Here is a 24760-nt window from a genome sequence, read left to right as displayed (position 1 = left end):
AGAGACGTGGAGGAGAAGAGGTGCTGAGGGATTAGAAAGTGCTGATGGAAAGCTCCTTTCATCCTGGAGACCACTGGACACAACAGCAGCTTACTGTCTCGTGTGCGCACAAGCTTCTGTCTGCAGTGGAAGCGCTCACGGACTATGATGACATGTGGCTATCATGATGAAAGCCATGTGAACGGGCCTGTTTAATGTGTAGCAGATGTATATTTACACTGTGACCTCAATACATAGATGAGTCGTAAGCAAATGTGGCTGGTAGCGATGTTTCTGTCAAATCATCCTGCTTCACTGCTCCCATACAGACAGTAGATAAGCAGAGCATTTTAAAACTTGAAGTTGGCAGCACCTCGTCAGTTAAACAGCAGCCTGAGGACTCTCTAAGTGATGTCGAAACACGTGATTGACTATTTCCATTATTTACAGTATAGTCTTGTCACTGGCAGAGCTTTCATAATTGTATGTGGAGGACAGAAGTCCCTTTTTGTTTTATCACAGTCAATGTTCAAATACGAGAGTCTTAAATAGGGAACAGATTCTGAGATTTAGCTTCAACACTCACTGACACTTATTTGAAAGTCTTGATTCACAAAAAATAAGAGCACTTTACTGAGCAGTGGCACAAAAGTCAGAAATGAAAGATTCTCCTCAACTTTCTACTTTTACTTGAAAAATGGTGTCACAGTTCAGAGAATATACCTGCTACTTATGTGCAATACAAAGGAATACAAACAGTATTTGTGTGAGCATCTATAGTTGTGCCTGTTTATGTAATTTAACATCATTAACATGACAAGCTTCAAGATGATAATTTGATTGTAATCACAATTATTTTACTGCGCCGGTAGTGGCCAAACGTTTAAGTGCCTACAGATATCTGAAACTACTTTTACTTTAACATCTACTTGTATAATAATTATTTTACTAATTCATGTTTTTTTTTTCCTTATTTATTTATTTACTGTTCAACTCATAGTTTTCTTATTCCAGTTTTTATCCCTTTGCAGCCTGCCTCTTGCATGAATGCTCATTATATATAGTTTATGATAAATTCTGGTCCTCTGTGCCACCTAACAATGTAACAGCAATTTCCTGACACAAGTTGATTGAAAGCATCATGCAAACAAATCATAAAGCAGGAGCGCAGAGGAAGAGATGCTTCAATGTGTTCTGAGTTCTGATTAGATGCCGGAAAACGCTGTAATATCTAAACAATTACTACTCCCATTAATAATCGCTGCTGCTTAGCAACCACGTTTCACTACGGGACTTTATTGTTTGGTTAAAAAAAAAATCTGCAATTATTACTGGGTTAAATAGGACTTCTGTCAATCATTATATTTTGCAGCTATCTTATATACTGTGTACATATTGTGATTTACCCCACAGACCTGCAGTCTATTAACTGCATTATTGTAAAACAGTATTTTGAGGCAAATTGCCAGGTTATACGCAGCTTTCTCCCTAAAGCTGAATTAAGATGACTGAATGTTGTTTGTTATCCTTTTGCGTCTTTTCTCGTGTGTTGTTTTCCCAAAAAAGCAGAATGTGCAATGACTCACAAGTCGGTACATTATTAATTTATACTGTAGCTGTCATGAAGGAGGGTTGATCACACAGATAGGAGCTGTCAGTGTGTTAAGAGCAGGACCAACCCAGCTCACTTTCAGTCAGGATGAATTACATTGCTTGAAATTAGAGAGTTGAAATTAAATATAACTTCAGGATATATTTGCTCAAGCAGGCTTTTATAATCCCATTAATAATAGATTTCAGTGGCTGTACTGAAAGTGAATTAATTGCTGGTCGACAGTGTGGGGCTGAGGTGTGACAAAGACAGAAAGTGGGATGTTCTTGACATGGCGAGGAGCAGCTGGAGGAGTGGAGGAGGTTTGAGTCGACGAGGTGACACTGCGGGACTCGAGTGAAGAACACAGACTGACAGACAAAATATTGATGCAACATCGCAGCATTGAGCAGCACAAACAGTAAAAGCAACACAGACTGCAGCCTCACAGCAAACCAATGGACCACTGGATATTATCTCAGGAGTTCTTAATCTCCTTTTTCATTTATCCGTAATCTACAATGCACTCTAAGTACTACATTGTGTATAGACTTAAGTGGATCGGCTCATGTTTCTGCTGTGTGTATTCAGCCTCCCACACATGCACAGCGTGTTTTCTCAATCAGACAGTACACACTGGTGCAGCGTTAATCGCACATGAGAGGGTACGGCTTTTATCTTAATGTGTTTTCTCTTAAGGCTGAGGAGACTCTGAGCAGTACTTCTCCTGGTAGGAAGAACTCACTTGGATCCTGCTGTGAATGTGATTTGATAGAGAAGACATCTTATTAGCAGTGCGGGCTAAGATTCTCCTGCTGTGGGACTCCAAATCAATCTGTTCTTGAATTTGCTCTTGACATACTTTATAGATCTGCTGGTCCAACAGCGTTCAGAAACAAAATGATTCTCTCCTGTGGTCACAATGAAACAGTGTTGTGTTAAAAAGGGTCTTAACATATTGGAAGCAAAGTCGGCATGCATCAACTTAGAAAGGAAAGATATCCATACATGCTCTCAGTCATGTATGTGTAGATTACACTGAAATAAACATGTTTTCATGCTCCATGCTAAAATACTGTACCAAGAGCTAATCTGAGCTGAATCAGACTCCTTTAGAATTGTAAACAAGACAAAGGCCACTGTACTGAAATTAGACGAGAGGCACAGCAACTAGAGGATCACTGCAGACACCAAAGAGTTGTTTCTGTAATTTGCCAAAATCTGTGCATCTGACTGAGCAACTGAGACATTTTCTTTCGATTCAATAATTTGTTTCTGTCTTTTCTGTGCACCGTAAACACTGTTCCCTTCACCTCTGCTACAGTATAGGGGTGTGAGGACAAAGATCTTTTAGGTATTCATAATTTTTTTTAATTAAATTTCATGCTTTCCACGAGGAGGTCAATAAAAGAAAGACTTTCACCTTTCTTCAAACACTACATCGTTTGGTGTCAACACACAAATAATCTCACATTTATTCATTTTAACATCCCGCTGACATTCTGACCCTCTCTACTTATATTTACTGAATACTGTACATGCAGATTAAAACTGAACGTGTCAGAATGACTATGTAAAAAATTTGTTTTTGTTTTTTTTCATATAATTTGGGTTTTTAAAGAGCACCCCATGCCAGGCTAGAAGGACGATTTTCACTGCTCTTTCTGGTTAAAAGACTCCAACCTGTTAGATCTCTGACCCCACTCAGCATCACAGAATCTGTTGCATCTCTGACCACACCGAACAGGGGCATGCAGTACACCTGTGCACCACTGTGGTGAGAGGTTCCTCTTTGAATGCTAGCTGTACGGTCTCCACGTCCCTGTTATCTGCTACTGATGTGTGAAAGGCTGCATGGGTTAACAGCTTATTACCAAGCAATAATGCTACTCTACTGTATTATCGGTAAGGGTAAATAGGGACACAGTTATGTTATCATCAAGGTTAAAGGGTGGAGGACAGTCACCACACTCTGCCTTGCACGTCATCACCTAAACGTGCAGAGGTCAGGAGGTCACTGGGAGTTACAGGTGCGCACTATTGTTAGTAGTGTTTGATTAGTGTTAGTCTACAGGCTGCCACACGTGTGTTACCTGAGGTCAGTCTCTGAGATACTCCTCTGGTGCAAGTCCTCTTCTGTCTCCACCAAATCCTCCTGATGCTCCTTGTGTGTGTCTACCTTCCCCCCCGCCTCCTTCCTCCCTCCCTGCAACCTCCCCTCTTTACCGGCCCCTCTCCCTCTCTCCCCCGCCTCCTTCTCCTCTCGCACCTCTCCTAACTGCTCCTCCCCCTCCCGAGACTGGCTCCGTGATCGCAACTGGCTGAAGACGGAGACAGAAGCAAAGAGACCGGGAACATGCAAAGCAGAAAGAAAAAAAAACAAAGAAAGAGTGAACAATGTCAAAAGCAAGAGAAAGAAAGACAAACACAAAGACACACTGCGCAGCCGAGATCAAAAGCAGACTGATTCAAAAGAACAGAAAAATGTAGACTTACAGCAAAGCACCATGCAAATGAATTTGTTTTTGCTTTGATATGAGATAACACCCAAAGAGATGCAATGTGTTTCAAGTTTCAATGTGCATTGTCAGATATGGACAAAGCTCCCCCAAAGTGTGAGGGAGCAGAGTTCAACCATTTGGTTCCAGGTTTCCTAAAATGGAGCCAAACCTGAACTCATCACGGTGAGAAAATGACACACAGAGCTACGAGGTGCATTTTCTTCCACAAGTTGAACCAGGTGCAAACAGTTTCAGAGCCGAAAACGTCTGGACGTGGTAACGTATATGGAGTTCACAGCTGAGGGGGATATGTCCATATCTGATAACAGCTTGATGGAATTTTCAAAATGAAGACAGACTTCGCTGTCCCCTGATGTGGATGTCAGCCTACCGGATCTTGCGGTTTCCTTGCGGCCGTTCTGATTGGACAGACATGTAGCTCGTGCTGCTGAACCGAGAGGCACTACTGGTTCTCGACACAGCGGACACGTCGCTTACATCACTGTCCGACGACTTGGCTGACAAGTTGTCGGAGCCCCGTGGATCTCTGCCCGAACGCTGCAGAGAGGACTAAAAGAAAACATCATTATGATGACAACGTTAAAATGATCTCTTCTTCTCTCAGTCCTTTTGGCAAACACAGGTTCAACAAGTACAACAATTTCAAGTCCATGCTCTTTTCAAATGTTAGTTCTTATTCACATTCATAATAATGAGAGATGAATACAAACTTCAAAAAGTGATAATAGGGCTATATAAACTTCAAGTTTAGCCCGAATCGTTGCTGGTACGATTTGAAACTATTCTTGATCACAATCAGTCCTGCTGCAGAAGGAGGCTGATGGATGTGAATTATGCTCTTAGAGAAGAACAGAAAGAAGGAGAAGGGATGATATTCTTTCATGAAGAGTATTAGGCGTCCCATTTGAAGGGTCACGATGTTCAGAACCTTACAGGTTTTCACAGCGTGAGATACGATCAGGGCACTCAGTAGGTTCGGAGTTTTTCGAAAAGGTGGCAGCATGTATGATAGTCACTTCTGTATTTACATTTGATGCTACTTCATACTTCTAATCTGGGACTCACTTTCATTTAATGTCACAGAGGCCAGGCCGGACCTGTCGTTATAAATCATCCTGTGATCTCTTGCTGAGTGACTATCATACATGAAATCACCATGTATGGTAGTCACTTCTGTATTTACATTGGATGCTACTTCATACTTCTAATCTGGGACTATTCATAGGGACATATTTCCCCAATATATTCTGAGAGCAAGTTCATTTTAATTAAGATTTAAAATTCAGAAATGCAATAATACTAAAACTCATAATCATAATAAATGCATGCATTATATTAAGATACATAATAGCATGTCGAGATCAACATGTTAGTGGATCAAGAGTTGATGTTGATTATTGTCCTCTTTCTTTATAATCATAACAATGACAAACCTAAGTTTTCTGGTCGTGCATCTTCTGTTTTATTTGGTTTGATACAGTTTAAATAAACAGATTTTGATTTACTGTAGTGAACTATGTCATCACAACATTAATTCAAACTAAAGGAGCAGTGTGTAGGATTTAGTGGCATCTAGTGGTGAGGATGCAGATTACAAATGAATGGCCCGCCCCTGTAAGAGTGCATAGGAGACACACTCCACCTTGAAGTCTTAAAATTTGATTTTGACCAAGGGGCCTCTACAAAGCAGAGCCACAGGGGTTTGGGTAATAATGCAGTTGATAACTTACTTCAACGGTGCATATTCTTAAACTAATTTGTAAATAATCAAACTGTAATACAACCCACTGATGAACAATGAACTTGAGGCCTTTGGGGCCCTGGAGCAAAATCTTTGCCTTTCTTAAAGGGTTTTTAAAGAGGGAACAATCAGTTATGTGTAGAAAAGCTACACCATTAAAATCTTGCTTACATGTTGATGCAGCCGTAATAATAATCCACTAATACAATGCACAAACATTTTGCTGATACTGAAACTCATGAATTACGAATGCACGCTTGCAATGGAGTATGTTTACATTATAAAATATGTAGTTACAGCGCCGTTTTCCCAAAGAGTTAAATAAAAACAGAATGCGATGCCAATCATGTAAAGCAATAATTAATTGAGAATAGACCAAAGACAATATATATGCATATATATAAGTTGAAACTGAGAAATTTGATCGTTTTATGAAAAATATCGGCGGATTTTGAGTTGGATGACAGCAAGCAATTTTCAATTTTATATGATTTCACATTATTTGCAAATTATCACAATCTGTTTTTATTTACATTTTACAGTGTCCTAAATTTTTTGGAAAAGGGGTTGTATTTCATGAGATGTAATTATTGATTCAAGTACTCTTCCTTAAGTTAAAGATCTGAGTACTTCCACCAGTGGAAGGCCGAGTTATAAAATGAAAAGCAGTGACAGTTATTTGGCGTACAAGGTGACATTTTAACGAACTTTTCCTCACAGGCTTCCTTAGAAGCTGACATGGGATACAATCTTGGTACAGATCTAGTTGAAGACATTTTTTTGAAATTGGATGTTTATACAATATCCTGTGTGTATTTCTTAGTGGAGTGTTTACCGTAAGAGAGCCTGAACTAAGTGTCACTGTAACTGCTTCATATTATTACAATGTGGTTTAAGAGCAGGTGCTTGCCAGTCTTGTTTAATATTAGAGAGAGCATTGTTTTGTCAGCGGGACTTCCAGGGAAGATAATGTTCAACAGACAAGGACAACTCACAACTCAATCTGCTTTTTATAGACTTCTAGCGAACACACTGGCTTCTCCTCATGCAATACTTTTCATAGCACTGACTTAAAAGGAGAGCGGACAGAAAGCCTTCGTCTTGTGCGTGTTGGCCCAGACTGCAGCGAGACTGCAGACCAGGCCAAACATTCTAAACATGTTCGGAGCTGTCACGAACAGAGTAGTAAACACTTGAGTCTGCAGACACTCACTGTCACATTCCTTGAAATCAGCACAAGAGGCTTTGAGGCACCTAAATGAAAGAGGAAATACAGTTTCTCACACCTGTATTTCTATCTAGCTCTGACATAGTTTCAGTTTTATGTGAAGATTTTAATATCCACCACTAAAACTTCCGCGTTCTTCTGTTACAGTGAAGGTGCATGGAGTTGTATTTGTACAGTTCAAAGCACTGAATAATGACATTTGGAGAGCTCAAAAGTCTTTCAGTAACTTTGTCCCACTCATTCATGATAATCCACAGACTGTGCTGAGAACATCAATTAGTATTGTCATCATTTTATACCTTTGGTGGAAAAAACCTGCAAGAAAAGTGTTGAAGGGGATTCGTGTCATTTCTCCTGCTGAGCTGGGACATTGTTTCTGGAAATGTGTGATGCTGCTGCATTTTTAAAATCCATTTTTCAATTGAAATGTCAACAAAACAATCTGCATGAGTCAAAAGATTAAACGGAGATGCAGTATAATCTATGATTTGGTTGAGGTGATCATTAAGAAAACAACTTCAACCTGAGTGTTTTCCAGCCTTTGAACTGAGCTGAGTGTTTACCAGGGTTCGTATGTTTGTGTATATGTACGTTATGCCAAGAGCAATGCACATGTGCAGTATGATGTTGATACGTGCATGTGTGCATGCTTGCAAAAACGTGCCATATGGCCTGTGCACGGTGCAGCCATGCAAACAGTGTTCTGTAGATACATGTTTTTCTCTGTGGATCTGGAGTACTGAAGCATGAATCCAGTTTTTACCTTGTGGTAGTCCTGCTCCAGTCTGGAGTCGGAGCCGCCTCCCTGCTTGTACTTGTTCATCTTTAGTTTTATCTGCCTGGTCCTCTCCTCCATGTCCATACCTGAGCACAGAGACAGACAGCGGTCAGATGGGAACTGGTGTTGTGAGGGAGGCCTGATGGAGGGGCATACTGTTATGGTGAGAGACAAGCTTCTGCTGAGCTATGAGCCATGAGCTATGATGAGGACAGATCTAATGGGAAAAAGCTGAATGGTTGGTTGTATTAACAAAGGAACACAAACACAAACTGGTACGCTGCATCACATAATAAACTGCTTCATTTATTACCAGTTCTCTAAATCCCAGGCTCAATTAACTTCACGGAAACTTTTGACCAAAATGCTGCTTTTATTTCAGTGATTAGAATTCAAATAACACAATTTATTGATCCCTACTCCACAGTAAAGCAGCTTTGAAGTCTGAGCCAAATTACTGCAGTATTACTTCACCCTAAAAATACTTGTGACACATTCTACGTAAGATTCTTGATAAATGCCAGTCCTTTGACAACAAATTCAATTTCTAAATGATCAGACTAATTAACCAACACGTCCCTCTCACCTCAAACTGAAATGCTTTCAAACTACTTTTTTCTCATTTTAGTCTTTTGTAAAACTCATTATATCATCCTGTTTGACCATCTTCTCACCTCTTAAACTCAATGTAAGCTCTGTGCTCTGTTTCATACTGATGCAAGCGCTCGTGCAACATCATCCCATAATCAATCCACAAGCTTAACCTTGTTCTGTGGGTGTAATTATACCACTGAGTAAAAACTATGCAGTCTTACATAACTAAAAGAACAAAAAAAAAAAAAACATAATACCTCACAACAAACAATACTTTCTGCTGCATGTGTTCTTCTCAATCGCCACCCAGTGATGACTTTCCTGCTACATCTGCATTTCCATTCACGACTCTTTCTCTTTATCTCTACTTTTGTGTCATATGATGGCAATGAGAGAGTGAAGGCGAGTGCACTCGTACAGGTGCCATGCACGAACACAATATGCCTGTGCCTTCACATACACGCACGCACACAAAGAAAAGCAATGCATGCAGAGAGCAAATGAATGACTGCAGAAGTGAGGCAAAGTGAATGTTTCTCATTAGAGTCCACTTCATTGTCTGCATCTTTTAGTTAAATGTGCGCAGCTTAAGGAACATCTCACAACCCACACGCCGCAGTGTTTTCACTGTCCTCTCTAAATTACAGGGAAATGTAATTTATTTTAAGAAGCATTCAGTAAACTGTTTGTTACATAACACCATTTGTTAATTCACTGCTGTACACTGCAGTCAGAAAGTAGGACAGTGGTTGTCAAGTTAACTGTCTCATTTGAAGTGAAACAACTACAATGAGGTTAAAGATTTGAGGGTCTTAATAGCCGCATCAACTGAATGTAGCCCTCCAATTTTAGGGGACAGACATGATTAGACAAGATATAGAATTAAATCAATGACTTTGAATGTTGAGACATACAGTTATTTATTTTCTTGCTGAGAGTTAGATACTAGATTGATAGCCTGCTCATGTATGGACACTAAATATGAAGCTGAATTTAGCAGGCAGTTAGCTTAGCTTAGCATAAACAGGTGGAATCAGCTGGTCCACCTACCAGAACCTCTAAGGTTATCAACTTATTGAGATGCACATATACATATATATATATGCACACATATATATATATATATATATATATGTGCACATATATATATATATATATATATATATGTGCACATATATATATATATATGTCGGATGGCGAAGAAACTTTGTGGAATCATTGCTTGTTTTCCGGCAACATTACCATGACAACAAAACTTCAAGTGTCTGACTACGTCTCCTGACTGTCTGCTTTTCAACCTCATTGTTTCATTTCAAAACAAATCTGTTGGGGTAGAAAAAGATAATGAAAGAACATATTCATTCATTCATCTTTATACCTTTTTGACTGCACTGTATCCTTTAACCCGTCACTAATGTGAACATCATTTAAGGGACTCCAATTAAAAACCATCTGGACACATTTAGTCAATTTCAGATGGATTTAAATACAAAATCGATTAAGGGAAATGTTGCAAATGTGTGTCCACAGGGAGAGAATTCAAAAGAAGTAGTCTGCTGTCATAAACTCACAGCAGGTTTTATTTTAGTTTGAAAACAACACAGTGCCTCATGTCAAGACCTGCTGCAAAGAAACCCCACTGGTGTGACCATGACCATGCTCCTGAGACAAAGTGAGCCCACACAGCATGTCCGCAGCAAAACGAGGGAGTAGTAATGACAAAGAAGCTGGAAGTGTCATCTACGGAACAATTATGAGCGCAAACGGCACGAGAGAATGAAGGCAAGCGAAGCGGGAAAAGAAAACACGACTGAAATGAGGGGAGGCGGGTGGGGGAGGGCAAGCCAGGAAGACGTACAGAGAGAGCAGAAGAAGAAGAGGAAGTGGAGTCAGAGAAGGAAGAAGGTGCAGAAGAAGGAGGGACAGACCTGAGTTCGTCCAACTTGGTGAGTCCGTGTCTTCTGGGATCACATCACAGAATGGACAGACACAGACAGAGGAGAGGAAGATGGATGTGAGAGGATGCACGAAGGGTAAGGGGGCGGGGGGAGGGGAGGGGGACGCCATCACCGAATGTGCCAGGTTTGGCGGGGCAAGGGTGGAGAGGAAGTGGAGGGGGAGATTGGAAGGGAGGAGGGAGGAGGGGGACACACAAAACGACAACAATACGACACAACAATGACAAAACAAGCACAGGACACACAAACAAAAATCATAGAGTACACCAAGAACACAAACTCCACCATGGGCACAGTGGGGAGTCAGAGCAGAGGAGGGTGCGAGGCCGGGGGAGGCTGAGGTAGAGGCCGAGAGTTTAGTCATCAGAAATCAGACAAGGGTGTGGGAGGGGGAGAAGGGGGGGCAGAAGGGGGAGGTTCTGTGCTTTAAAGGAAAAAGAGCTGAAACAGTAAAGAGATGTTAATGCACCGAACCGGATAGAAACTGGAGACCTCTGTGAAGGTAGGTGGGGAGAGAGGGGGAGAGAGGGGAGGAGGAGGGGGTAAAAGGAGAAGTGGATGTCACTTGAGTCTGCATGGGGCAACTGTGGGGGAGACAGCCTGGAAAAATAACATAAAGAAAAAAGAAAAAGAAAAAAAGCGAAATAACAACACAACACAAACTGAAAGCACAGAGCAGCGAGCACACAAAAGAGAGAGCCGACTACCTCGCAGAGTTTCACCGAGGAAAAGTTCAAACTGACAAAAGTTCACACGTCACCTGAGCAGAGTGCAAGAGTGCGCAATTAAAGACACACACACACACACACACACACACACAGATACACACACACACACACACACACACACACACACACACACACACACACACACACACACACACACACAAAGGCATCAGCTACAGATCTTTCTGAAAGGATGCGATACAACAGCAGGTTCAACTGCCTGTTTTCATCTCTGTTGCCTTCGAAATATTCAGATACATCTCGTATTATCCGTGTCCCGCCGTCTGTTCACGCCCCACAAAATTCTGCCTCTTTACTGCTTTTTTCAGCAGCAATCGAGATACATGGTCCATGTATGCTCTGATCCTGTGTGAGGCAGCTACTCATAGACTGACGTGACCTCGGCTCATGAGCTCGATATCAGTGGTCAGTGTGTAACCAGCAGCATCTGCGCCCCTTCCCCTCCCTTCAACCGTCCTGTCTAATCTCCATCCCGGAGTCTGAGCCTCACACACCAACACTAACAGCCGGGAGGGGCCTCGCATCACACTTCATTTTCATACCCCCTCACACACAATATGCATTTAGCCCAATTAGTACTCAATTAGAGTGAGTAATGAAGTGTCCCATTAATAAAAAGACAACGTGAGACATCACTAGCGTCCACCTCTTTGTTGAAGCCATCATCATCTCATTAGAGAGTCGAATGATAATCAAGAGAGCAAGTGAGTTTTTCCTTAATTCAGCTGCGTCATGTAGGTCATCAGGATAAGAGATGATGTGTTAAGATGGAGATGGATGAGGGTCTGCAGAAGTCTTCTGTGGGTTACGACAACATATTCAATACAACTGCCTCTGAACAACAAACACTTCATTCATTACAGACTTCAGAAACAACTGAAGAGCCAATTCAAATTAGTGATCGATCGACGATAACATAAGAAAAAAAAAATACAGCCTTCCAAACCTCCAGTTACCACTCTGTGGACATATACTTCCTCACAACAGTAAATTCTAACATGAGTGAGGGTCACTTTTGCAAAGGTATGATCAATTCAAAATAAAAGTTTAATCCTAATAAAGGGCTGAAAAAGGGCTCCCAAACACAACTATTGTTAAACTGCTCTTGTGAAAATTAGTACAGTTGTCGTCACTTCATTTCACACAATAACTGCACAAAGGTAAATGTTTAAAAAGACAAAGATTGGACTTATATTTCCGTCCTTGGTATGTTTCTTTGTTTGGTGCAGGGATGTTGTTATTTGTCGTTAATGTGTGTTTGTTGTGTGGTTCAGAGTAAATGAATGGTACGGAAAGATAGTGAACAGAAGGTGGTGACGGGCTCCATTAAAACTCCCCCCTCCTACACAATCACTGCTGAGGAGCCACTGAGCGGCCTTGAGACAGTTCCCAGTGTGAAAGTAACATGAATGAGGGCAAGTTGTGCTTCGTCAGCCTTTTTAGGGATAAATAAAGGTAGAAAAAAAATGTAGAGACGGATAAATCAACATGGAGACATGGGGGAGAATAAGAAGGGGAGGAGGAGAGCAATAGAGAGTCAGAGAAGGGGGGTACTGAGACAGTGAGACAGACTGACTGATGACCAGGCTCACTGGGGGCTCATTGTAGCTTGACTCTCAGACTGAGGGAGGCTGAGGCTTTACAGACATGCCTGACAGCCTGCACAACCACCGAAGGGCCACAACACCAGACCATATATCAGTAAAAAACGACATATCAAAGTAATTTGTGTTATTGTGTCATGTAAAACATATAAGAAACCCATAAAATCACGTGTTGCACATAAATAACAGTTTGACCTGCTTTTCTATTGGCTTTCTTTAAAATGTAATGATGTTTATATTTAAAAGGAACTTCGTCTAAAGCTGTGATCATAAATTGGACCCTGTGGGCACACCGTATCAGCAATGGCATCGCAGGTAAACATAAATGAGGCTTAATTTAAAAGGAGGTGAAGGCATGTTTCCATGGAAACATATTTGGCCAATACAGCAAACACAGCACCTGAAGACACCGAGGTGTCATTGCCTTAGTAACACATATCATGTTGTCCTTATCAGCATATCATCAGCCTTCCCGCCATTAAAGTTGTTAAGTGAGTAACACTTTGCAAAGACACTTAGCAAGAAATATATATACAGTATAAAATAAAAAGTGTCTGAAAGGTGCTGTAATCAGCTTCATGCTGCACTGCAAAACCACTCCAAGCAGGAAGAGACCAAAAAAAAAACAGCAGGACACCATCCAGAGGCTGATGGGGGAACCTCGTGTTTATCATAGGTTTAAATAATTCTGCTGGCTCATATCAAATATGTAAAGCCAGCTCTCTTCTGGCCGGTTGCATTACTGTATTAACATCTAGCTTCTACTGCACATTGTCCAAGTCTGAGTTAGGTACAGCTCTAATCCAGCTGACAAAGAGTCTAAATCAAAAACCTTCAAGGAAACAGCACTTTGTTATAATACCTTCTGTTATTTTGAGGGTGTGTACATCTATTTGAGTGCATGAGTAATAAACAACCGACTATAGCAGACACTGTTCTCTACATTTTAGAAAGTTGTTCCCCAATATTATATTATTATTTTCTTCTCACTCTTCTTGGCCTTTAATTCTGGATTTTGTCACTTACAGTAGAAGGTTCTCAAAACTTAACTTTCAGAAAGTGAGATTAGTACGTAGGACAAGATGAATGACAGCAGGTAACTACTGTAAATAATTTATCTTCATTTATGAATTTACAGCTGCTGGTTTTGTTTAAGTGATCATCAAATGACTTAACTTGAAAGGTCAGTCGTAGTATAGTCCCTGCAGACTCTAATTCTGTTTACAGTTTTAAATACAAACGTGACAGTAGAGAGCTTCAGCAGTATTTCTGTCGGCGTCTGATGACACATTTTGAAACAAATAGTTGAATTTCACATAAGTGCAGCTATTGATCAGGTCATGGTGGGGATTAAACTTGCCATAATGAGACAGACTGATGCACCAAGTGCGCTGTCAGGGAGTAGCTTACCCTTCTCTGTTTATAGTGACCCGTTGTGACAGGTCACATGGAGTGATTACTGTTCATGGACTCATATGATTGATTGGTAAAGAAGTCTGGTACTCTATCAAAGTGAAAAGAGACTTTGAAAGTGGCAGAAATTCACAAGCAAACCAACCAACCAACCAACCAACCAACCAACCAACCTGTGTCAGTGAGGGAGGGGTGTGGCTGCGTCCCTCCATCAGACAGAGAGCCATTCAGCCCTCGCTGCTGGTCCTCCCATGTCACCTCTATAGCAGGACACACACATACGTACACACGGACATACATACACACTCACTACTTTGGACACTATAATAATTAGAGGAACCTTGGATTATCTTGCTCGATTAGGCAAAAAATATGGTGTCAGATCTTTTTCCCTACCATTTCTCTGATACCTTTATCTTTTGATATTTTGTTTTAAAACCTTTGTGTATATGTTATATAATGTGTGATGATAATAAAAAGCCTCGGCAAAGAGCAGTAAGACAGACAAAGACCTCTTTGCCATTTCAGCACTGAAATCAAGGACAGCTCCTCGTCAAAGATTAAGAACGTTGCTCCATCTGCTGGCCAACAGAGGTAACAACACCTCAGAGTCTAAAAAAACAAGAGATTAATCTCTGCAGTACGTCTGCAGCAAAGTGCAATGCATACGGTTTCGGAAACAGTTCACTTAACGATTATTTGTTGTTTATGCTGCACACTAACATAAAAACGAGATTACTAGGGATTAAATAATTCATCTTCCTGCAGTTTTTGGCAGAACTGCCCTAAACATGAGTTATGTACGGAAAAGACTGCCAGTCTTATGGGAGTGCTTGAACAGAGTGTGTGTACATGTGTTCAATAATCCATGTCTAATTAAAATGATTGGCAATTTCACAATGGAAATGGAGAGCTGTGTCTTTGTGAGGTGGAGCTGAGCAGAATTAATTAGTATTAAAGTAGAGGGCAGATTAGAGCTCTGTGGCCGCACTGGAGGCAGAGAAGGACAGACCAGCAGACATCACAGCACTCTGCATGTATTAACATCAACTACATACAAGTCTCTAATTTGATCAATCCATATTAACTCAACAGGAATGAACCACACTCAGTTTATGTATTAGATGAAATGAGGGCAAAAAGGAAGATAGAAATGGGGAACTTTATGAGTTCAAAAGCCAATAACAAGGCCGGCATTACTCAGAGTAGCTTAGCATGGAGATCCTTAGCTGCTAGTAAGAGTCACAGAAGAGCTGAGATAGCCCACACAGCAAAATCACAGCATCACACTGTTCAGAGGACTTGCCTTTCCTTCCATTTACCGGTGGGCCTTGGGGTTTGTCCTCACTGTCTGCTGCTAGTTGGGAGACAGATGGAGGCCCATGAAATGATGGAGCTCGGAAACCTCGTAAGTCACATTAATATGACACCTCATACTGCATGAGCTCATACGCAGACGCACATAAACCCACAGATCTGCACGCAAAAACACAGCCAGCCATACCAGGATCTGATATCCACAACTATAATAGTAACTGTAGAGAAATGCTATGAAGGTTTGGTTAATTAAACTGCACATTGTGTGGTTAATTACACCATTCATTTGTTACTGTACTCAAAATACAACATACAACCTTCTTAGAGAAGCCTGCACAAGATCACCCACTGATTACAGACACTTTAAAAACACAATGATGCTTTTAAGAGACCTTTTGTGAATAGCCACTGAGTCAGTGAGCACTACAGCCCTGACACTGTTGACTAATAGCAGCACACAGTCAAAGGATAGAAGCATGCCACATGAACAGATGGAGAAGTAGGAAGTGGAAACTGCGGGGACTCCTGTTTCAGCCAACAGTCTGGCCGCTCATTCAAGCCTGTGGTTGAATCGTGTACATCACCATGTACCGTACATTACTCTCTCACCCCACAACAAAGCAGTGCCCTTACTCCATTCTTATGATATCTGATGAGTAAATAACATGGCATGAATGCATGTTCTGAGGAAAAGAAAAACACATTTCTTTAGAGCAGGTTTCTGAAGTGGTTAACACACCTGGGCGACCATTTTGGGGTTCAGGAGCTCCGTGCTCCTCCCCTGTTCCCTCTTAGAGGCCGCCACGCATAAACAGACAACATGCAGAACAGTCAGGTATGTGCAGATATACAGTTATAACATGAGGCACAGCAGCGAGACAGAAAGGTGGCAGTTTACCAACATACCAGCCCCTCGCTGTAACCAGCAAGGGGCGATAGTATGGATCCAGTCCATAAAGAGCTACACACACGCTCTCACACACACACACACACACACACACACACACACACACACACACACATTTGCATTACATAAGCTAGGTACCATACGGCTCTGTGGGAACTACAGCACAAGGTCAGATCAATACCTCCACCCACTGCTAACACACCGCCACAGTCATGAAAGATACTGTGAAGAGAGCGGGGAAGAAAGAGACACCAACAAAAGAAAGAAAGAAGGTGAGGTGGGAAAAGACAGACTGCCCATCAAAGAGAAACAGAAGAAAAAGTGATTAGGGGAGGAAGAGAGAGGAAAAAAGGAAGAAAAGGCAACACAGAGAAGCGATGGACAGCTCCAGACAGAGAACTCAGAGTGATAAAAAGATGGCACAGATAAAGAAAAAGGGTGGAGCTGAGAGAGAGAGTAAAGGAGAGAGTAAAGAGGATGGTGAGAGAGTGGGGCTGGCTGGTAGCTACACAGAAGACAGGGGAAAGCCCTGGTGGACCCTGACAGTGATGAAAGAGTTGTGCGACCGTTCTCCAAAAACTGCATGAGCTTCCTCCCCTCTCTCTAGCTTTGTCTCAGTCACTGGAAACCTGAAAGAGCCTTTGTTTTCATAGCATCTGATTCAAAATCACGAGTAAAATGATAGCGTCCATCACAGTGCTTCTTAAAGTACACGTCACAAGTTGTTAGAACAAACACGTAACATTTGCTAAAGGAGTGCTGAGGAACAGAAATGACTTCAAATGTCACTTTGTAATCGTGAAGAAGTTCAAACTTTTTTGTCTTTGTTATTATTCAAAGCCTGGAGTTTACTGTGTTTAGCAGATGCAGACAGAAAAGTATCTCAGCAGTCCAGATAGTAATAATACATCAACGATCCGCAGACAATAATAACAATATCTAAAGTGTAACTCAAATAAAAAAAATAAATAAAAGGAGGCTACATTTGAACACAACAGCGATACAACCAATAGGATCCAGACAGGTGACACAATGACACAGGACGTCTCAACTGTACGTTAAAAACACAACTGCAACAGCGGGAGGGTTCATGGTGCACGGATCAAGTTTTGTGTCCCCTGAACCGCCGGCCGTTGCAGACCGGGTTTTGGCTTTCAGAGTCGGAGTGAGGTGCAGCTCGACCGGCACTCCCAGTCTGAAGGACTAAACCTACATATTCAGGTACAGACCTTCACAAGGCTCTGTTCCTTCGTCTCCATCTTCTGAGAGAAATGGAAAAGGAACCGAGTAGAGATGTTATGGATGGAAGGCAAAAGTAAAAACCCATGAAACATAAATTAAAAAAAAATCCTTCTACATAAGATCTATAGCTTAAACTAAACGATTACATCAGCAAATAATCATCCTTGCTTTTGGTGTGAAAAGTGTAAGACTCAGCAAATGCAATAAAACCAAAGCTCTTCCTGAGCCCCCAACAGTTGGGTCATCCAAAAAGACGACATCATTTTAAAATACTGAATGTGAGCACTAAGTCTCCACGCAGACAGAAACCCTGTAATACAGACAGGATACATGCAGGTGACTTACTTCTGTCCTTCCCTGTGGGTGGAAGCTGTGGGAGCTGCCGACCTCGTCTACTGGACATGGGGGTACTGGTGGGACTGGTGTGGACCGAGCCGCTGCGAGGATGTGCCCTACATGACAGACAGTGGTGGACACTGCAGTGAGACACGTGTTAGGACAGGAGCTGCTGGTGGATGCAGGGCCAGGCTGTGTCGCACCCACATCACAGTGTGACAAAAGCAAAGGGATTTAGTCTTTGAGCAACATTAGAAGTTTAGCTATGTACTATAATGGAAGTCCAATGTGTGAGTTAATGTGCTTATCTAGTGTCAGGTTTTAATTTGAAGTATATTTAGATCACAGACAATTTGTAAGTAAGTCACCGTCAGGCACAACAGAAGGCAACAAGTGTACAAATGAAGGGACCATTGTAAAGTTTACAATGTGTCTCGTAATATAAAACCAATGCACACAGCAATGAGGTTTGGCACATGGCATGGAAGTGGATGGATACATCAACTGTAGAGAACTGAGCTGCAATAAAAAATGGCAGGTGTGAATCGCATGTGCAGTCGACTCATCAAGCTGCAGGGAGAGAAGAGTTCAATGCAGAGACAGCAGACCATGCGTTCAGATGCTCCCCAAAGGGCTTCAACTCAAATAAAAAAAATTAATAAAAACAAACACAAAAGACAGAATGCCATCACAGGATAAACGGCACCAGTTGATGTTAGTAATGAAATCAAAAGTAAAAACTGCTGGCCCATCACTGTTATACGAATGTATGAGCAGTGTGTGCCAAAATAAAACGAGTCAGCAAGCTATCGACGGTGTCAGGATCGCCGTGGCTGGGATATGTGTACAGAACATACAGCACATCCACCGGGGCTTTTTGGGACAAAACAGAAAGTGGCTTGGTGGGTGGGGGTGGGGTCGGGGGGTGGCGTGGGGGCGGAGGGGACGTGAGGGGGAGGCTGGTGAGGTGAGGTGAGGTGAGGTGAGGTGAGGTGAGGTGAGGCGAGGCGAGGTGAGGTGAGGCAGGGTAGCAGGGTGTTGGGAGGCTGGGAGGTAGGTGAGTGTGATGTGGGTTTTTTTGGTGGTTCATACTGAGTTAGTCAGGCTCAAGGTGGGTGGGAGCTCATGGGACAGGGTCTGAACTGGTTCAGCTTTAGAAAAGTTTTAGCTGTACAAACATTTAGCAGAGGTGGAGCAGCTCTGGAGGCAGAAATAAACTTAACGGCTGGTTTAAACTTCACGTGGGAGTGAAAGGATCAAAGACTTTCACAAGTTATCTTCGAGCTGGTAGGTAGTCTTCTTTCTAGCATTTTTATATACTGTATAAATCTGTTCAGACAAACAACAACTGTAGGTAAATAGTCTTTTCGCTGCTCTAACTAACCTAAATACTGTAAATTACAAGGCGTCTGTGTTAGAATTACAATGTTAGTTTGAATGTATTAAGTGTGTTTTACTCTAATAATATTACTGTGGTTCTTTACTTTTTGATGTTATAACACAGTGTTTGAATTATTTCTCCCTGCAGTATAGCTGTGCCGAAAGGAAATGATTGTACAACTAAAACTCCTGTCTACTTCTGTGCTACGTTGGTTAGCCTCTCCGATCTGGGTCACACCTCGTCAAGGCAGGTGAGGGGGGGGCAGACCTCCCAGATGGCAGAGACGGCATGGACCTCATGAGCGAAGAGTCGTGGGGGCGTTCAGTGGAGCGCGAGCGGGACGTGGGGCGCTCTATAGTGGGCCGCTGGTCTGCAGAGCGGGACCTGCTGTGATACTCGTGTCTATCCATGGCGCCGTGGTTCCTACAGAGGTTGTTGAGAGATAAGCAGGCACTCAGTGGGACTCCAGCAGGGCTGCGACAGTAAGGCTGGCAGGGTGGACAGTATGGAGGGGAAAGAAATGTGTTGCACCCTCAAAGGTTCAAGGTGCATGTGTTTGAGGACCATATCTGTATTGTTGGTTGATATACTACCAATCCCATACACTTCACATTATTATCAACTATTTGGGAGACAGTTGGCTGCTATGTAAAGTATATATGATCTGCAGAAACTGTACTAAAGCATGCAAGACTACAGACATGGTCCCTTAAAGCAAATTACCGAATGAAATTATTCAGAAACTCTGAGAAAACAGTAGACAACTTTTCAATGTTACTGTTAAAGGCTGCAGAATTGCATGTACAGCTGACAATTATTTTAATTAACTGACATCTAAAATATTTTGTGGTTACTTAAGTTAGCATTTTTAACTTCATAAAAAGTAGAGTTCAATTTGCATACAATTCTTTACATTGTGCTTTTCACATTACAGTGTTGTCTTGTATTCTTCATGAGTGGCTGAATATTTTCATTTTTAAGGTGAACAGTTTCGACAGAGGACTGCGTGGCTTCTGTGTAGTTTGTGGTCCCTGTGGAGGATTAACTGTGGAGTCTTCAGGATGTGAAAAACAAACAGGGACTATGTGCTGTGTACTTATGCGTGAGAGGTGAGTCTGTTTTGAGGTAGAGTGAAATGTGAAGGAAAAGTGATGTGCATCTTTACATAACATTTGGCTTGTTAGATCTATGATTTCCTGAAAAATGGCCGACCATGGTGAGTGTTTTTGGCACAGTGAGGAGGAAGGCAAATCTTGTTGGTCTGAAGAGCTGGAGGAAAAAAAGCAGGTGACGTTTTTAAATTAAAAATCACTCGACACAGGGATATTGTTTACCTTTGCAGACATAACAAGGAAACAAAGACATTTTCAGAGAAGAACTTAATGCACAAATCAAAACAGTGAAGGAAATACTCAACAGAGACAAACCAGGGTTAGAACATGCTCGTTGTTGGGTAAACTTTGTCCATACTTTACCAGCACGAAGACCTTAAGCCATTTGAAAAAATGATTCATATAACTAGAAGTGTTGAACAAAATATTGCACCCATTTTTTGGGTGAAAAGCAGAAGACATGTTGGTGTCTGTGAACTGCAGATATGAGGGAGCCAACAGACACCAAAAGACTTAAGTCATATTTGAGTCTTGACTTTGTTGAAAAATGTTGCAAATAGGTAATAGATTAATTTTATTGACTTGTAGTGTCTGTTGGCCTTTGCAGCATGAAACATTGTCCAGTAGAGGAGATGTCCTTTTAATGTCTAAAATATCTAAACAGAGGCACATCAGTCAGTGACTTTAAACACGCTGTATCTACACTGATCAGCATACGATCGCTATGGACAATGGTTTATATGATGGTTTAGTCTGTTACAAATCAAACATCTCATTAGGTGTAATTTGATGGATACAACTGACATACAAAAAAAACCTACTGCACTCTGAAACAGCACTGCTAACTGGATGGATGCCAACAAAGTCCAAAACATTAGTTTTCTGTTCTTGGATTCTGGATTTGTGATGGTTGTCCCACTCAAGGTTCACTGCGGGGCGATGCACTTAAACTACAGAACCATGAAAAACATTTTCTGCAGGCAAGTCAGATAAACTAAAACACTAGCCAGAAGGCTCAAAGTCCACTAATGCTCTCTGTTGCTCATCTCTGTCTCATTGCCCTTCTCCACGTGCCTTTTGTTTCTGTGTTCCGCCCTCATTTCTTTTCAGTTCTTCCTCTGCCTGAACACAGACAGAAACAAACTTAATGAAACAAAGAGGGGAATCTATTCCACTCCTCTGTGGAGAGAGATGCTTGCTGTTTTCCTTTCTCTTCCAGTTCAGACCAAAATAAAAAGAAAGGAAAGAAAGACAGACAGCTCCCGTTAGTGGCCAATGTATCTGGGCTATAGGCTGAGCCTGAAGTTGAGCCAAGCTGGGCCTTAGGGGAACTTTGTGACACTTTAATAAAGTCAGTCAGGCTGAGTTCTGAGGACTCATCACTTTTTTCCTCCTGGAGAGGAGAGAAATGGCGCAAACGTCACGTTATTCCTGACTGAAAGCCAGATGGCAGCAGGCAGGAGATTGAAGTCATTTACAACATTTCTCTGGAGAGGGGCTGATGGGAGTTCTTTTTATCGGTGGACCGGGACGCTGGCGTGAGTTTTGGGAATGGATGGGTGTCACTGTCAGCAGGCCTTTCAATGGGTGCTTTGAAGAGTCAGGCAGCCCATTCAGGCAAAACACAAGAAGCCAAAAGCTGAACACAGAATTTAAAGTTACTGTGCAGCCCGAAAAAAATCTGCATCATAGATGCTACTGTGGGGATGGGTAAAAGACAGCTGCCAACAGCATGTAAAAAAGGACAACACTAATAATCACACACACCACTGGTCAACGTACTGCTGTTATAATGTACATGGGTACATAAACAACGACATCAACAGAGAAACAGTCAAGTGCTGGCCAGCACTTTACTCCACGACCAGTATACTGTACATACAGCTGACATCAGCAACACAAGGAGCTCTGAGCCTCCACATACGGAGGCAGTTGTGTAGCATCACTGTACATCGACACAACTCCAGAGCTGTGATGACTCAGGGACAAAAAACGATATCAGACAGGATATCATTTTCTGTCATCACATGTATGATCACGGATAAATCAAAGACGGACGAGGGACAACTTGAGGAGACCACAAGATGGCGGATGCACAGATGCAGCAGCAGTGCATGTCAATACCTCTCGAAGTCATAGTCGGAGGAGTAGGCGCCCTCTGAATAGGCACGGGCCATCCTAGTGGAACGCAGTAACCTGACTGCTTCCTCTCGGCAGATCGGGTACACACGGTGGTTGTGGCTGGCGAAAAAATCACAACTAGTCAGCATTTGTTTGATTTTTTTTTTTCCACTACAAGAGGAGGTAGTAACATAAGAAAAACGGACCTGCAAAGAAAGTTGGAATTTACAGCTGGATTTCCGTTACAGACTTTAAACTGAAGGTTTACTATTCTGACTGACTGAATTTATCCACATGATTTCAAGAGAAACCACCTCTGCTGGACAAAACTTCACAACCACATTACACTTATCCATTTGCAGTATCGCCATAGTAACTCTTTCAGGGGACGAGATGAAACAAGAAGAGACACATTTTGCTCTTTCAGGTCATACACCTGCACATATGGTTGATTATTGGAGCAAATAAGAAGAATGTGAACGTGATAATGAGATAGTGAAAGAGAGCGATGCTGATACTGGATGGATGAGGTGGCTTGTTTTCTATTCAATATACTGCACTGCTAAACTTGTGTATATATTTAATCTTCTGCAGAAGAAATATATACTCTCACACTACAACACAACCTTTATGGCACTGACAATGGAAAGGAAAAGGTGTTGCAGTCAGACTTAGTGGATATAAGGGTCCTAATTTCATTGTCATAGTGCCAGTGCCATGTGTTCAACACCCAAAGGGAAGCTTTCCTCCAGAAAAGATTCGGCTTGCTCGGTGCAGAGGGGATGTGGGGTTGGAAGGTGGAGGTGCAGAGATAAGGCTGCATGCAAGCTCAGGTAAAAATCTACCTGGGGTCCTGCTGAGGATCATCAATAGGCTGAGTATGTCTGGTTCGAGGTAGGGTGAGAAAATGGCTGCAACCACATGGAGGGAGGAGAGAAGACAGAGATGGATCTGAGATGGCGAAGAGGAAGAAGCAGAGGAGGAGGAGGAACACACAGAGAGAGAGAGAGAGAGAGAGAGAAAGGATTGGAGATAGACAAAATCATACGCAGACAGATGGAGGGGTGAGGAAAGCGAGGGAGAGAGGAATTTCTCAAAGAAAACAGGATGCAAAGAGACGGAGAAAGCTCATAGGGAAGGTTGATGTAACCGTTTCAAAGAGGAGAAACAGGCGAGGAAGATAGGAGCTGAGAGAAAGCTGAGAAATCGGATGGTGAGGAGAAGTCTTCCTTAGCTTTACCACACAGACAGATACAAAGGGAACACAGAACACATCAGCAGCATCCACGGAGGAGAGAACACCGCTGCACAGTCCAATCACCCCAACTGGCTCGGTGTCACTTAAACAACTTAAGACCATGCTATTACATAAGATTTCTTCTTTTACACACGAAACTTCAAGAACATTTCAAAAAGGAGGAAAAGACAGTGAAAAGGACACAAGTTTTGAACAAAGTAACAGAAAGCTATCAAAATTGCACAGAATATTTGTTTTAATGCTGGTGTTCTGGGGCAATGCCAAATTCTCTGTGACTCATTTCCTGTGTCATTTTCAACTGTTTTCAATAAATAACCGGACGTTTGTTAATTAAAGCATCTGAAATACACTCAAGTGAGCACTGTCCCAGACAATTTAGATAAGTGCATTTTCTGCAGCTGACACTGATTTAGGCCGAGTCTCAGAAATATCAAATAAAGTTAATTGGACGGGGGAAAGTAGCTGCGGCCTGGCAGTGCCAAAGCTATGATTGGACACTTGGAGCAACATTTTCCAACCCTCACAGAAAATAAGTGCTGATGGAGGATAACTGACCACTTCCCCTTGACCACCTCTTCCATAAAGATAGTGAAATGCATGTAAATACTGAATACTGCACTCAGCATTTGCAGCATTGGCAAATGTTTCCTGCATAATTTCAGGCTCCTGATTCCAAGATGGGAAAAAGATGAATTGATAATCACTTCTCTTAAGCAGTGCAGTCTTACTCAAGTCTGGTGTTCATGTTCATCTTTGAAAATCATACTTTATAATTGGGTATTTGGTGTGTTCATTTATTTTGGCAATAATAAACATTTTCCTTTGGAAATTTGGAGTAGAAGAAGATAGAGGAAGCAACAATATAGTGTTCCACAGCGCTGTGTCAGATTAAATCTAGTTTGAAGGAAAGGAGAAAGTTGCTCTTTAAAAGT

At 41.9% G+C, this 24760-nt stretch overlaps 1 protein-coding gene across 13 annotated transcripts in view; it reads right to left on the bottom strand.

Moving 5' to 3' along the window:
- The window catches only part of rims2a (regulating synaptic membrane exocytosis 2a), a 141557-nt gene that overhangs the window by 22978 nt on the left and 93819 nt on the right, over window positions 1–24760 (bottom strand). For 5 of the 13 annotated variants that reach the window (XM_069143434.1, XM_069143437.1, XM_069143440.1 and 2 more), the window contains 3 exons: window positions 22574–22690; window positions 19575–19760; window positions 17966–18072 (listed from right to left, as the gene is read on the bottom strand). In XM_069143434.1, the coding sequence (XP_068999535.1) occupies window positions 17966–18072; window positions 19575–19760; window positions 22574–22690 (410 nt within the window). Of the gene's footprint in view, window positions 1–3663; window positions 3892–4462; window positions 4642–7824; window positions 7926–10361; window positions 10395–17607; window positions 17641–17965; window positions 18073–19574; window positions 19761–22573; window positions 22691–24760 lie in introns of all 13 variants that reach the window. The other 8 variants (XM_069143431.1, XM_069143432.1, XM_069143433.1 and 5 more) reach the window with 3 other exon arrangements.

This window comes from Embiotoca jacksoni, unplaced genomic scaffold (assembly GCF_022577435.1).
Source record: "Embiotoca jacksoni isolate LCO1_2020_lvr unplaced genomic scaffold, fEmbJac1.0.p SCAF_11, whole genome shotgun sequence".
Taxonomy (NCBI): Eukaryota; Metazoa; Chordata; class Actinopteri; family Embiotocidae; genus Embiotoca; species Embiotoca jacksoni.
Note: the sequence above shows the minus strand (reverse complement) of the source record. Positions and strands in the feature narration are given on the sequence as shown.